This window comes from Asterias amurensis, chromosome 19 (genome assembly GCF_032118995.1).
Source record: "Asterias amurensis chromosome 19, ASM3211899v1".
Lineage (NCBI taxonomy): Eukaryota > Metazoa > Echinodermata > Asteroidea > Forcipulatida > Asteriidae > Asterias > Asterias amurensis.
In genome coordinates, this window is record NC_092666.1 from 7,089,506 (window position 1) to 7,102,506 (window position 13,001).

Here is a 13,001-nt window from a genome sequence, read left to right on the forward strand (position 1 = left end):
GTCATTCCACTTTTATGATATCCACCAACTGACCGAGGAGCTTTATTCATCAGTGAAAGTGCCTTTGCTTCCAAACAACAACAACTGTGAATTATTTTGTAAGTATTGTGACGGACAGTGCCGGGTGTATGTTGTAAATGGTGTAGTTATGAGCATGCGCGAGCTTATGCACGATCTGCGCATGCGTTGGCTTGCGGAGCACGCTGGTACTTCTGGGACCATGCGTGCATCGTCAGTCGGCAGCGAGCATTCAAGGAAGAAACAGGTACGTTCTTTTACTCTGATTATTACCCAAGTGTTATTTGTTGTGCAATCTGCGCTAGCGTGCGTGATTTATTGCAAGTTATATGCAGCGAATTCTAGGTCTCACTGATTAGCTGAAAGGCTTTGTGCTGTTGATCGTGAGAAATTCTGGGTGAAAGGATTGACGGAAGCTGAGTGCTTGTCGATCTTTTTTGGGGTAGCAGTCCGTCGCTGAGTTAGCCAACGTTAGTTTTGTGGTTGACTAGCAGGATTGTGGTTCAGGGTATCTGTGTGAATGTCTCAGGGGGTACACGTGAGTTGAAGCAGGGAAGACTGTGCTTTGTGCTAGTCCCCTTCTCCTCAAACGTGGCGGCTGCGGGACTCGTTTAGGTAATTGCTGGTGCTTTACCTAGGGTTGTCGATATAGCTGGGCTATATTGCGGTGTGGGTGATTGCTTTGTGCTTTACCTGCGGTGTGGGTGACTGCTGTTTTGCGGTTTACCTGCGTTGCGGTTGACTGCTGTTTTGTGGTTTACCGGCGGCGTGGTTGACGGTTTTTGTGCTCTATACCGGAGGTGTGGTTGGCACTGCTGCAGCGCGTGCTTGTTAACGCGTGACGTTTTAACCTTTAGCTAGGAGGTTGACTAGGCGATTGCTGGTGCTGCTTAGGCGCGAGAATCACGGGTAATAGTTGAGTAGAACGTAGGTGTCTTTTGCAAGTAACTGGTACTTTATTATTTAATGCTCTGTAGCTCTGTATTGGTCATTGAATGTGGTGGATACTGCAGAGGTTGACACTCAAACCACATTGACTGATGCTTGTTTCTCATGTTTATTGGATACTGAAGAGGTTGACAATTAAACCACATTTTCTCATGTTTATTGGATACTGAAGAGGTTGACAATTAAACCACATTTTCTCATATTTATTGGATACTGAAGAGGTTGACAATTAAACCACATTTTCTCATATTTATTGTTTACTGGAGAGGTTGACAATTAAACCACATTTACTCATTGTTCATTGTTTACTTGAGAGGTTGACAATTAAACCACATCTATTGCTGTTTGTTCTTCATAAATCTCTTGTGGAACTGTGTATTATTTTGGGAACTGTGTGTGTCTTGACAGAGAGGTTTGCCATCTTTTATAGTCGGGCGGTATATTTCCTCCCAAACGAACCTCGCCACTCAGCCTCAAGTCCGCTTAGTGACTTCAACTTGAGTCGGCAAGAGTCAGGGTCAAGTTGTATTTCAGCGCGGATCCGATAACGACCCGTGCCCGCCACAAATGGTGTCAGGAGTGGGATGATTATAATTGATTAAGTGAACTCTCTGTTAAAGATTTAGCCTCCCTTGGTATAGGGAAGGGGCTAGTACACAAGTTACCAGTTTGGCATGAGATTGTGGGTTGTTGTTGTGTTATTGGTGATTGTTATTTTTGTTGGTCTGGTTGCAACTTGTCAGTTTGCTAAGAGTCGTTTGGAGGTGAGGCGGTTAAGACGAATTGCAAGAGAGCAGAACTTAATACTGCTGCAAATTCGCAGTTTGGCTAGTCAGCAGGCGGGCGGTGCCAGGGTTTCGCAAAGTTTGACACCACAGAGGGATACAACACAGACTGGGGTGCTAGATGTGAATTTGTCACCTAGTGCTCCGTGGCCGAGTGTGGCAACTTTGTAGGTGCTAGAAAACTTTAGCGAATTTGGTCAGGTGTCTTGTGTCTTATATTGGTTGTTGTGGTACTGTCGTTGAGTTTTCGTAAGGTTTCGGACCACGTAGGAGTGCATACTTGGCCACTTTGCTTGAAGTGACAGGGTCACCGAACAGAATTGGTCAAGTGTAGCAACCGTGTGAGGTACATGTCCCTTTTGCAATTTTGTTTTGCCGTTGGACTTTTGGTGTTTCTGGTTGTTTTGTTGTGTATTTTATCTGTCGGGTTTTATCGTGCGTGGAGTCAAATCCAGCAGCGGATAAGGGGTGTTCGTTGGTTGTCATCCACACGAGGTACTGTGGAATTTCGGGAGACAACAGTATGAGTGTAGGGTCAAAGGTTTCAATGGATCCTACGGGTGCAGAGTCTGAGTTACAGAGACTCCGCATGGAAAACCAGGTTCTGCAGCTAGAGAAGGAATTTGCTGAAAAGAAGTTGGAGATTCTTAGGAATGGAGAGTCTCGAGGAATCATGCCCCCTGGAGGAAGGCGTGTGAGGCAGAGGGTGCTAGATTCTGAGGTAGAATTATTGGAGACAAAAGAGACATCAGGGTATAACTCTAATCCACCGGTTGATTTTTGGAGTGCGGACTCGAAGGAACCAGAAATGGATCCCAAGTCGAGGAGGGTTGGTTTTGTGGGGAGTACACCTCTGTGGGATGGAAGTGCGGCGCAATTTTCCCAAACTGAGTTGACCCCCATTACAAATGAGCCCCCAACACACACTCCTGTGGATGAATTGGTTTTGGATTTTTGGGAGACGGCCCCAAAGAAATCACACCATGATTTGCTAAGTTGTGCTACCCACCCAGTGGGCGTAGCACAAAGCGGCAGTCCTGTTGTGAAGGACCAGACTTCAGTAAGGCCTCAGCCACTGAAAAGTGAAGTCCGGGCTAGTAGTGACTTGGGGCAGAAGGACCGTTTGGAGCGACTACAAAATCGTCGCCCGAACATAGTCCCTGATCGGTATAGTGGCAAAGTTGTCTGGAAGGAGTATTTCCGACATTTTGAATCATGTCGTGAAGTGAATGGTTGGACTGATGAGCAAGCTGCAAAGTATTTGACCGCAGGCTTGCAGGGGAACGCTCTCCGAATGTTGGGCGAAACCGGACAAAAGTACACTTATAGTGCACTTGTCAAATTATTGGAGAGACGTTTTGGGTCAAGTAGGCTTAGTGAGAATTATCTAGTTGAATTGAGACATAGGCGGCAAGGTTCGAAAGAGTCGCTGCAGGAACTGGGTCAGGCGATCTATGAGTTGACGGCACGGGCATACCCTGAAATTCAGGAAGATGCACGTGACCGGTTGGCTAGAAATCACTTTGTGGATGCAGTGGATAGTCATTCAATACGGGAGGGCATAAATAGGGCCCGTCCGAATAACTTGGATGAAGCCATCCAAGCGGCTTTGGAGACGGAAAATTTTGAGAGTGTTGAACTGCAACGGTTGATGGACAGAAAGCCTGCTAAATTAGCAAGAGTTTTGGACTCTAGTGTAGAGATGAGGCTTGGTTCAGTAGAGGCCCATCTAAGTACACAGGCTCAGAGTCTGCAGACTTTGGCAGAGTTTTGTAAGAACTTGTCAGGTAAAAAGGTCTTTGAATCGGTTCAACAGAGAGACGTGTCAACAGACAAAGAGCACCAGTCTCCATCAGGTTCAACTGGTAGCTGGAAGTGCTATAATTGTGGGTTGGAGGGGCATTTCGCACGAGAGTGCAAGAAACCCCGGAAGAAGAGGAACCAGATGTCGGGAAACGCCGACCAGCCTCCTGCGGGACCCCCAGTCAGGCTGAATGTCCAAGAGGGTCCAAACGCCAACATGACGACGTAGATGAGAAGAAGTTTATGTTTGTGGAGGGGTTAGTAAGGGCTACCAAGTGTCGGTTTTTAATCGATACGGGGTCCACTGACACTTTGATAAGTAGTTCGATCTATTATGAAATACCGAAAGGGCAAAGGCCGTTGTTGGAGACAAATGGTGTGGTTGTTAGACAGGTTGATGGTAGTCCTATTCCCACACTGGGGAGGGCATCTGTGGAAGTGCAAGTTGGGCGTACAACGCACATGGTAAAGGCAATTTTCACGGAAATGAAATACCCAGGCATCTTGGGGATGGATTTTCTATTGCCTACTGGTGGGACACTTGATTTCCAGGCGAAGGAGTTGAGGCTTTATGGTGAGCGAATAAAGTGCATTGGTCGGACTGGTGAGGCTTTCATAGGGCGTGTGGTAGTTTCGAGAACCACAGTGATTCCTCCTGGTCATGAAGCTGTCGTCATGGGTATTGTGGCTGGAAGGAATGCTGCCTCGGCAGGTCCTGCCATGGTCGAGCCTTTTGAAGGTGGTGGAGAGTTGGCACGGAAAGGTTTGGTACTGGGTAGGTCCCTGGTAGATGGCGAGGCGGAAGTAATTCCATTGAGGGTGTTTAACCCTGGGAGAGGGGAGAAGGTGGCTCGTGAGGGGACCACTGTGGGAACACTCTCTGAGGTTGACGCTGACTCTGAGTATGGAGAATTAGCGTCACCACCGAGTGCAGTGAATTCTCTCCCGGTACATTTGCTTGACGTCTATGAGAGGGGTACGGCCAACCTTGAGGCCAAGTACCACAGTGAGGTTCGGAAGTGTTTGTACGACTATCAGGATGTGTTTTCCAAGGGAGAAAATGACATTGGTACAACCAATATTGTTGAACACCAAATAAAGACAGGAAGTGCTAGGCCAGTTAAAGAACGGCCAAGGAGGCACCCCTATTGCAATCAGCAAGAAATTCAGAGACAGGTGGCAGATTTAGAGGAGAGAGGCGTTATTGAGCCCTCAGACAGTCCTTGGGCTGCAAACGTTGTTTTGGTTCGAAAGAAGGACGGGACCAAGCGTTTCTGTGTTGATTACAGGAAGTTGAACGCGGTCACCATCAAGGATGCGTATCCGGTGCCACGTATCGATGAAACTTTTGACGCTCTGAATGGGGCAAGGTGGTTTACGACACTCGACTTGGCGTCAGGGTATTGGCAAGTCGCTCTGGATGAGGACGCCAGCCAAAAGTCCACTTTTGTTGTCAGGAATGGGTTATACAAATGGAAATGCATGCCTTTTGGGTTATGCAATGCCCCGGCAACGTTTGAACGTCTCATGGAAAAAGTCATGGCTGGTTTGCAGTGGGACATCTTGTTGGTTTACTTGGACGATGTTATTGTCTTCGGTCGAACAGAAACGGAGACTATAAATCGTTTGAGGGTTGTTCTGGATAGATTGCGACATGCAGGACTCAAATTGAAGCCCAGCAAATGTCACTTGTTTCAAAGGTCAGTGGCTTATCTGGGGCACATTGTGTCCGCAGAGGGGGTTGCGACGGATCCGGAAAAGGTAAAGGCGGTGGCTGAGTGGCCAACTCCGAGGTGTGTAAGAGATGTGAGGAGCTTTCTAGGCCTCGCCTCTTATTACCGGAAGTTCATCTGCAGATTTGCAGAAATCGCCAGTCCGTTGCATGCCCTGACTGAGAAATCAAGGGAGTTTGCATGGACGGAGTCTTGTCAAGGGGCATTTGATGAGTTGAAGGACAGGCTTCAGTCTGCCCCAATCTTGTCATACCCAAATCCTGAAGGTGACTTTATCTTGGACACCGATGCCAGCGGAGAGGGCATTGGGGCGGTACTCTCGCAGGTCCAAGATGGTGAGGAAAGAGTTCTGGCTTACGCAAGTCGCAAGCTCAGTAAACCTGAGCGCAACTATTGCGTAACGCGACAGGAGTTGTTGGCGGTGGTTATGTACTTGAAGTATTTCAAGCAGTATTTGTATGGTCAGAAGGTGAAAGTGAGAACTGACCATGCTGCATTGCGGTGGGTCCTTAATTTTAAGAACCCGGAGGGTCAGCTGGCTCGATGGATTGAAGTTATCTCACAGTATGATTTGACGGTGGAGCATCGACCCGGTAAAAAGCATGGCAATGCTGATGGGTTGTCGAGGAGACAGTGCAAACAATGTGGCCGACAAGAAATGACTGATGTTGAGCAGCAAAGTGGTGAGGAACCCGAGGTGAAACCTCAGGGTGAAGAGTTGATGGTAAGGGGTCTTGAGGCCAGACCTATGATTTCGAGGGATGCTTTGCGAGAGGCACAGCTGGTAGATGAGACTATGAGTTGGGTCCTTAAGTCCAAGGAGGATGGTGGTAGTCGTCCAGAGTGGAAGGCACGGTCCCACTCCTCTGTGGCCTCCAAGACGTATTGGTCCCAATGGGATCAACTAGAAGTCAAGGAGGGGATTCTCTACAAGCGTTGGGAGTCAGATGATGGGAAGTTGGTGAGATGGCTCCTGGTTTTGCCACAGAAGTTCAGAAAGGGTATCCTCAATGAGTTGCATGGTGGGCAATTGAGTGGACACCTAGGTGTTAACAAGACTCTTGCCAAGGTGAAGTACAGGTATTTTTGGCCAGGATTGTCTGCGGATGTTCGGTCATGTTTGAGGGTTTGTGACCTCTGTGCTAGGAGGAAGTCTGCTGCCAAGAAAAGGGTTGCCCCTTTACAGCAGTATCGGGTTGGCATTCCGATGGAACGGGTAGCAATAGACTTGCTCGGGCCACTGCCCAGGACGGACAGTGGCAACCTTTGGATTATGGTGGTGGGGGACTATTGCACCAAGTGGATGGAGGCATATCCGCTTCCTGACTCCACTGCGAGCACGGTTGCTCTGAAACTGGTGAACGAGTTCGTTTGTAGGTTTGGAGTTCCCCAAGAGCTCCACTCTGATCAGGGCCGCAATTTTGAGTCTGAGGTGTTTAGCGAGATGTGTCGACTCCTTGGAATCACGAAGACCCGAACGACTGCCTACAATCCAAAATCAGATGGCATGGTCGAAAGGTTTAATAAGACGTTGGTTAACATGGTGTCGGTCATGATTGATCCGAAGAAGAGGCAGAAGGACTGGGATGTGTTTCTTCCCTATGCCACCTTTGCGTATCGATGTACTCCTCAGGAATCGACTGGAGAGTCGCCCCACATGATGATGTTGGGAAGGGAGGTCTGTCTTCCAGTAGATTTGGTAACAGGATGTCATGATGAAACTCAGGAGGACATCGACACCGACTTTGCGGAGAGGTTGAGGAACAACATGCAATTGGCACATAGGAGGGCAGAGGTGTGTCTCGGCAGGAGTGCCATGAGACAGAAGAGGAATTTTGACAGACGGGCGTCAGAGCATGGTCTGAAGGAGGGACAATTCGTCTGGTTGTTCAATCCAGCCAAGAAAAAGCAATTGTCTCCAAAACTGCAACTGCGGTGGGAAGGACCTTGGCTCGTGGTTAAGAGATTGTCTGATGTGGTGGTACGCATCCAGTTGAGAAAGGGAGGCAAACTTAAGGTTGTTCATGTGGATAGGCTGAAACCGTATGTTGGAGAGGCTATTGAACCTTGGGACAGTCCATCTACTGAGGTGGTGACGGAAAGCCCCCTTGGTGGAGAGGTGACTGGTGGAGAGGTGACTGCCCCTCGTAGGGAGGCGACAGGAAGCCCCCTCGTTGAAGAGGCTACACCCCCGCAGGAAGAAGTTCAAGAGATAGAGAGCTTCGCAGAGGAGGTTGTCCAAGACACTGTTGAGTTGGTCCCTGCCTGCGGTGCAGAAGGATCGGGTGAGGGCACAGGTAATCCGCCAGTAGTTGGGGAGCAGACGCTGCCTAGGCGTAACCCGACGCGGACACGTAGGTTGCCCCTGAAGTACCGTTAGAACTTATCAGTTGTAAATAGTTGGGTGTTTTGGGTAGGAATGGATAAAGATTCCACCAGAACTGGTTGCCCTGTTGTTGTGTATGATAATGTATATAAAAGTTATTCGGGGACGGGTAAGAACCCCCCTGAAGATGTCAAATGAAAGGGACGGGGTGGGGTCAGTCCCTCCACTTTTGCTGAGACGATGTTGGCAGTGTAACGGTTGTAAATAACCAAGTTTCTTTTGTGTTTTCTGTTGTCTGTTACAGAAATATCAAGCGAGTTACGGTCATGTCCGGCAGAGGAAAAGTCGCGAAGTCAGGGAGAGCGAGAAGGTATCGCTGCAGGCAGTGTCAAAATGCGTACCCTCACCGGCAAGGCCTTTGGAGACACATAAAGGAGATGCATGGCCCCCTAATGTTCAGGTATTGCCGTAGATGTTCCTACAAGGCATGTCGCAAGGAAGCCCTCCGACGCCACTATGCGTCCCGCCACCCAGAATTCGAAGATGAGGCTATGGTGATCAGGGAGGAGCTAGAGAGACACGAGGACACGCCCTCCACTGCAAGGCTGGTGGCGGCAGGCTGGCTCCCAGAAACCGTGTCTACGCCTCCGGTGGAAGCGGAGAGTCAGAAGACCGAAGAAGTCGTCATCTCGTTGTCGCCAACCCCCATTTCTCCATTGCAGCGACCAGTCTCTCCAGACACCCTCGCCGGCCCCAGACCTCCCGGCAGCTATGGACGGGGAAAGCCACGGGGGATGCTTTCTCTGTTGGACCCAGCGCCAGTAGTGACCAGTTCTGACAGCTCATCGATGCCGTCCCTGCAGTTAGTGCGACCACCCCCAGTCCAACAAAACAGCCAGGGGACGCAGACTGAACCAGCAGGCCGCAGAGTCATCGCCGTGGTGCGCGAGCAAACCATCAGAGTATTCCTACACGAGGGAGTGGAGCTCCGACGTGAGCAGAGTTCGAGATCCTATCGGGAGGTGGTCAACATTCCCTAGAGAGGACAGGGACATGAGCCGGTAACAAGAACTTTCATGGTTTTAACTTTGGCTGGCTAAGGCTGATTGTTGTGATTTTTCAAAAATGTATGTTTGATTTATATATAGATGATTTTCTTTTAGATGACAGTACTGTGATTTGCCAATTAGAGGAAAAAAAAAAAAAAAGGTGCCAGGTAATTATCTTGCCACAAGTTGATTGTTTTTATATTGCTAAATTGTACTCTTTCTAATGTATAAATTAAGAGCCTTTAATCATTGTATAAGAAATTACGGGTAATATTGAATCAGTGTGTGTATAATGTGTAATTCTAGAAGAAACCTTGATTTTGTACTGAAATTTTTATATGCCAAAGTATTCTCAGCCAGAGATCATGTATTTTTGTATTTTTCTAAGCCAAAGAAGTGTTTTATATTTTCTACTTATTTAAGTAAACCACAGTAGGTCTGTGCATATTTATCGAGGCTGGAGAGAAGGAAGGGTCCCTCTCCAAGTCAACCTCATGAAGTGTGAGGTTGACTAGGATTTCCTATGTGGAAATGTTAACAGGGTTTGTGAATATTTAATTAGATGTGGAGAGAGGGAAAAATCTCTTTCCAAGTCAACCTCATTGTAGGTACCGTGTGGTTGACTTTAGTGTTTAGTGTTTTAAGGTGATGTAAGTAGATGCACTGTCCTTTTATTTTTGTATTGTGAAGCTGTTTGGACTGGGGCAGTCCAAGCTTCGCTCGGGCCTGTGTGACGGACAGTGCCGGGTGTATGTTGTAAATGGTGTAGTTATGAGCATGCGCGAGCTTATGCACGATCTGCGCATGCGTTGGCTTGCGGAGCACGCTGGTACTTCTGGGACCATGCGTGCATCGTCAGTCGGCAGCGAGCATTCAAGGAAGAAACAGGTACGTTCTTTTACTCTGATTATTACCCAAGTGTTATTTGTTGTGCAATCTGCGCTAGCGTGCGTGATTTATTGCAAGTTATATGCAGCGAATTCTAGGTCTCACTGATTAGCTGAAAGGCTTTGTGCTGTTGATCGTGAGAAATTCTGGGTGAAAGGATTGACGGAAGCTGAGTGCTTGTCGATCTTTTTTGGGGTAGCAGTCCGTCGCTGAGTTAGCCAACGTTAGTTTTGTGGTTGACTAGCAGGATTGTGGTTCAGGGTATCTGTGTGAATGTCTCAGGGGGTACACGTGAGTTGAAGCAGGGAAGACTGTGCTTTGTGCTAGTCCCCTTCTCCTCAAACGTGGCGGCTGCGGGACTCGTTTAGGTAATTGCTGGTGCTTTACCTAGGGTTGTCGATATAGCTGGGCTATATTGCGGTGTGGGTGATTGCTTTGTGCTTTACCTGCGGTGTGGGTGACTGCTGTTTTGCGGTTTACCTGCGTTGCGGTTGACTGCTGTTTTGTGGTTTACCGGCGGCGTGGTTGACGGTTTTTGTGCTTTATACCGGAGGTGTGGTTGGCACTGCTGCAGCGCGTGCTTGTTAACGCGTGACGTTTTAACCTTTAGCTAGGAGGTTGACTAGGCGATTGCTGGTGCTGCTTAGGCGCGAGAATCACGGGTAATAGTTGAGTAGAACGTAGGTGTCTTTTGCAAGTAACTGGTACTTTATTATTTAATGCTCTGTAGCTCTGTATTGGTCATTGAATGTGGTGGATACTGCAGAGGTTGACACTCAAACCACATTGACTGATGCTTGTTTCTCATGTTTATTGGATACTGAAGAGGTTGACAATTAAACCACATTTTCTCATGTTTATTGGATACTGAAGAGGTTGACAATTAAACCACATTTTCTCATATTTATTGGATACTGAAGAGGTTGACAATTAAACCACATTTTCTCATATTTATTGTTTACTGGAGAGGTTGACAATTAAACCACATTTACTCATTGTTCATTGTTTACTTGAGAGGTTGACAATTAAACCACATCTATTGCTGTTTGTTCTTCATAAATCTCTTGTGGAACTGTGTATTATTTTGGGAACTGTGTGTGTCTTGACAGAGAGGTTTGCCATCTTTTATAGTCGGGCGGTATATTTCCTCCCAAACGAACCTCGCCACTCAGCCTCAAGTCCGCTTAGTGACTTCAACTTGAGTCGGCAAGAGTCAGGGTCAAGTTGTATTTCAGCGCGGATCCGATAACGACCCGTGCCCGCCACAGTATTTTGTACAATTTTTTATAATAATCTGAACTTTCACAAAATAATGATGTGCACAAGAAAAAAGAAAAAAAGATATGTGTTCGAAAGTTCGAACTGCCTCTAGGATTCGAACTGCCTCTAGGATTCGAACTGCCTCTAGCTGCCGGGCAACCTCGGTAGTCTAGTTGGTAAGACACTGCTCTAGAATTGCAAGGGTCGTGGGTTCGAATCCCACCCGAGTAACATGCCTGTGATATTTTTTCACAGGACTCGGGAAAGTACTGAGTATACAGTGCTAACACACATCGGTGTATGGGTAAAAACCAAAATTAATGTTCGAAAGTTGTTTCTGACTAAATAAGTAAGTTTCCTCAAAGCAATGACACTTGCATGCATGCATGTTTTATAGAACATGGGGTTATTGAGGCTAAGACGCCACTCTTCTCACTCGGTGTTTCTCATTATGCATAAAATAACAAACCTGTGAATATTTGGACTCAATTTGTCATGATCGAAGTTACGAGAGAATAATGAAACAAAAAACACCCCTGTCACAGTGCTTTCAGATCCCTTGAATTAAAGATCCGTCAGCTGAGATGGGTCTCGAATTAAATTCAAAATTTTCTAGTGAGAACCTATATAGGTCTACTTCTTTCTCAAAAAGTAGGCCTACGTTACTTCAGAGGGAGCCGTTTCTCACAACGTGTTATACTACGCAGCTCTCCATTGGTCATTACCAAGTAAATTTAGACATTGTACACTATTGATTATTGCCAAAGATCAGTCTTCTCACTTAGTGTACCTCAACATTATGCATAAAATAACACACCTGAAAATTTGAGCTCAATCGGTCGTCGAAGTTGCGAGATATTAATGAAAAAAAGGAAGAAAAAAACCTTGTCACACGAAGTTGTGTGCTTTCAGATGCTTGATTTCGAGACCTCAAATTCTAAATCTGAGGTCTCGAAATCAAATTCGTGGAAAATTACTTCTTGCTCGTTACTATACGTTACTCCAGTGGGAGCCGTTTCTCACAATTATTTATACTATCAACCTCTCCCACTACTCGTAATCAAGAAATGTTTTATGATAAGATAATAATTATTTTGAGTATCTACCAATAGTGTCCACTGCATGCCTTGCTCAACTCAAGTTCAAGTAATTTATGTTTGACTCGTAGGTTGGTCATGACTCTGCAGACCGGCAGAAACTACCGGATGAAAGAGGGTCAAGTAGGGGTTGTCTTAATGACAGAGAACCCTGCAGAAGAAAGACGGCTTGCTCAGAAACTCCACAAACTAGAAGTAGAGAAGAGACGGTGTGTGACAACTCTCTCATGGAACCAGAGAAGTTTCTTCATGAGGCAGGTATTCGATGAAGACAATGACTTGAGATTTGTCAAAGCACAAGAAAGACCAAAGTACTTTGATGGGTTTTCATCATCAGATGACACGGAGGAAATGCAAACATTACGGAAACAGACATCACAACTAAGGAGGAGTGAACGTGGGCATGATGAATCATTGTACCATATTGAATGGTTTCAGGAAAACAAAATAAAACCACAAGGTAACATTAATGCCAGCACAAACCTTCCTGATCCATTGACTGAAAGAAGCCACGGGGCTTCAGGTGACAATTTAACTTTGAAAACAATGAATGGGAGTTTAAGAGATACAGATGAATCCCAAGTTATAAAACCCCGATCTCGATTTCCAGCTGTGAAAATAAAGGCCCTTGGTCTGTTCGCTGCATCAGCAAGAAGAGCGTCGTTGAAAAATGTGAGAAAACAACCACTTACCCTTGATGTCAATAATATACCAAATGGTGAACATGAAACCGCAGATTTATCAAATATTAAAACCACACAGAAGCAACCATTCCTAGTGAGAGAACTAAATCAATCTTCAACGTCTTCTTCATATGGACATAAATCAGAGAAATCAAGTCAAACTCGTAAAATGTCTTCATTCATTGAAAAACAACTGGAAAAAGACACACTCGATGACCAGGTAACATCTGCCAAGAAACCACCAACATCTATTCCTGGTGAGAGAAAAAATATATGGCTGAAAGTTTCTGAACTTACTGAAACACACTTCAAGAATGGTAAAGAGCAGCGTCCAGCTATAGGCCTACCGGCAAAAGAAAAGGAGACTTGTGATGATATTGATGATCTTGTTATCCGAAAACTTGTCCGAAC

At 46.4% G+C, this 13,001-nt stretch overlaps 2 protein-coding genes across 3 annotated transcripts; both read left to right on the top strand.

Moving 5' to 3' along the window:
• The first annotated feature begins 148 nt into the window (after positions 1–148).
• On the top strand, positions 149–10,775 carry LOC139951724 (uncharacterized). Of its 2 annotated transcripts, XR_011787830.1 has the most exons (3): positions 149–265; positions 7,918–10,519; positions 10,568–10,775. XR_011787830.1 is itself a non-coding variant. In XM_071950774.1 (2 exons), exon 2 carries the CDS (start codon positions 7,940–7,942, stop codon positions 8,651–8,653), a length of 714 nt encoding a protein of 237 aa, XP_071806875.1. In that variant the 5' UTR covers positions 149–265; positions 7,918–7,939; the 3' UTR covers positions 8,654–10,775. The 2 variants fall into 2 exon arrangements, 1 of the variants encoding a protein (XP_071806875.1); XM_071950774.1 differs by having other exon boundaries at positions 7,918–10,775.
• On the top strand, positions 1,565–3,783 carry LOC139951824 (uncharacterized). The gene has a single exon (XM_071950890.1). It carries the CDS (start codon positions 2,275–2,277, stop codon positions 3,781–3,783), a length of 1,509 nt encoding a protein of 502 aa, XP_071806991.1. The 5' UTR covers positions 1,565–2,274.
• Positions 10,776–13,001: the final 2,226 nt, after the last annotated feature.

Excerpts from the sequence above, each read along its gene's own strand:
- LOC139951824 (XM_071950890.1), top strand. The coding sequence starts at position 2,275 with ATGAGTGTAGGGTCAAAGGTTTCAATGGATCCTACGGGTGCAGAGTCT.
- LOC139951724 (XM_071950774.1), top strand. The coding sequence starts at position 7,940 with ATGTCCGGCAGAGGAAAAGTCGCGAAGTCAGGGAGAGCGAGAAGGTAT.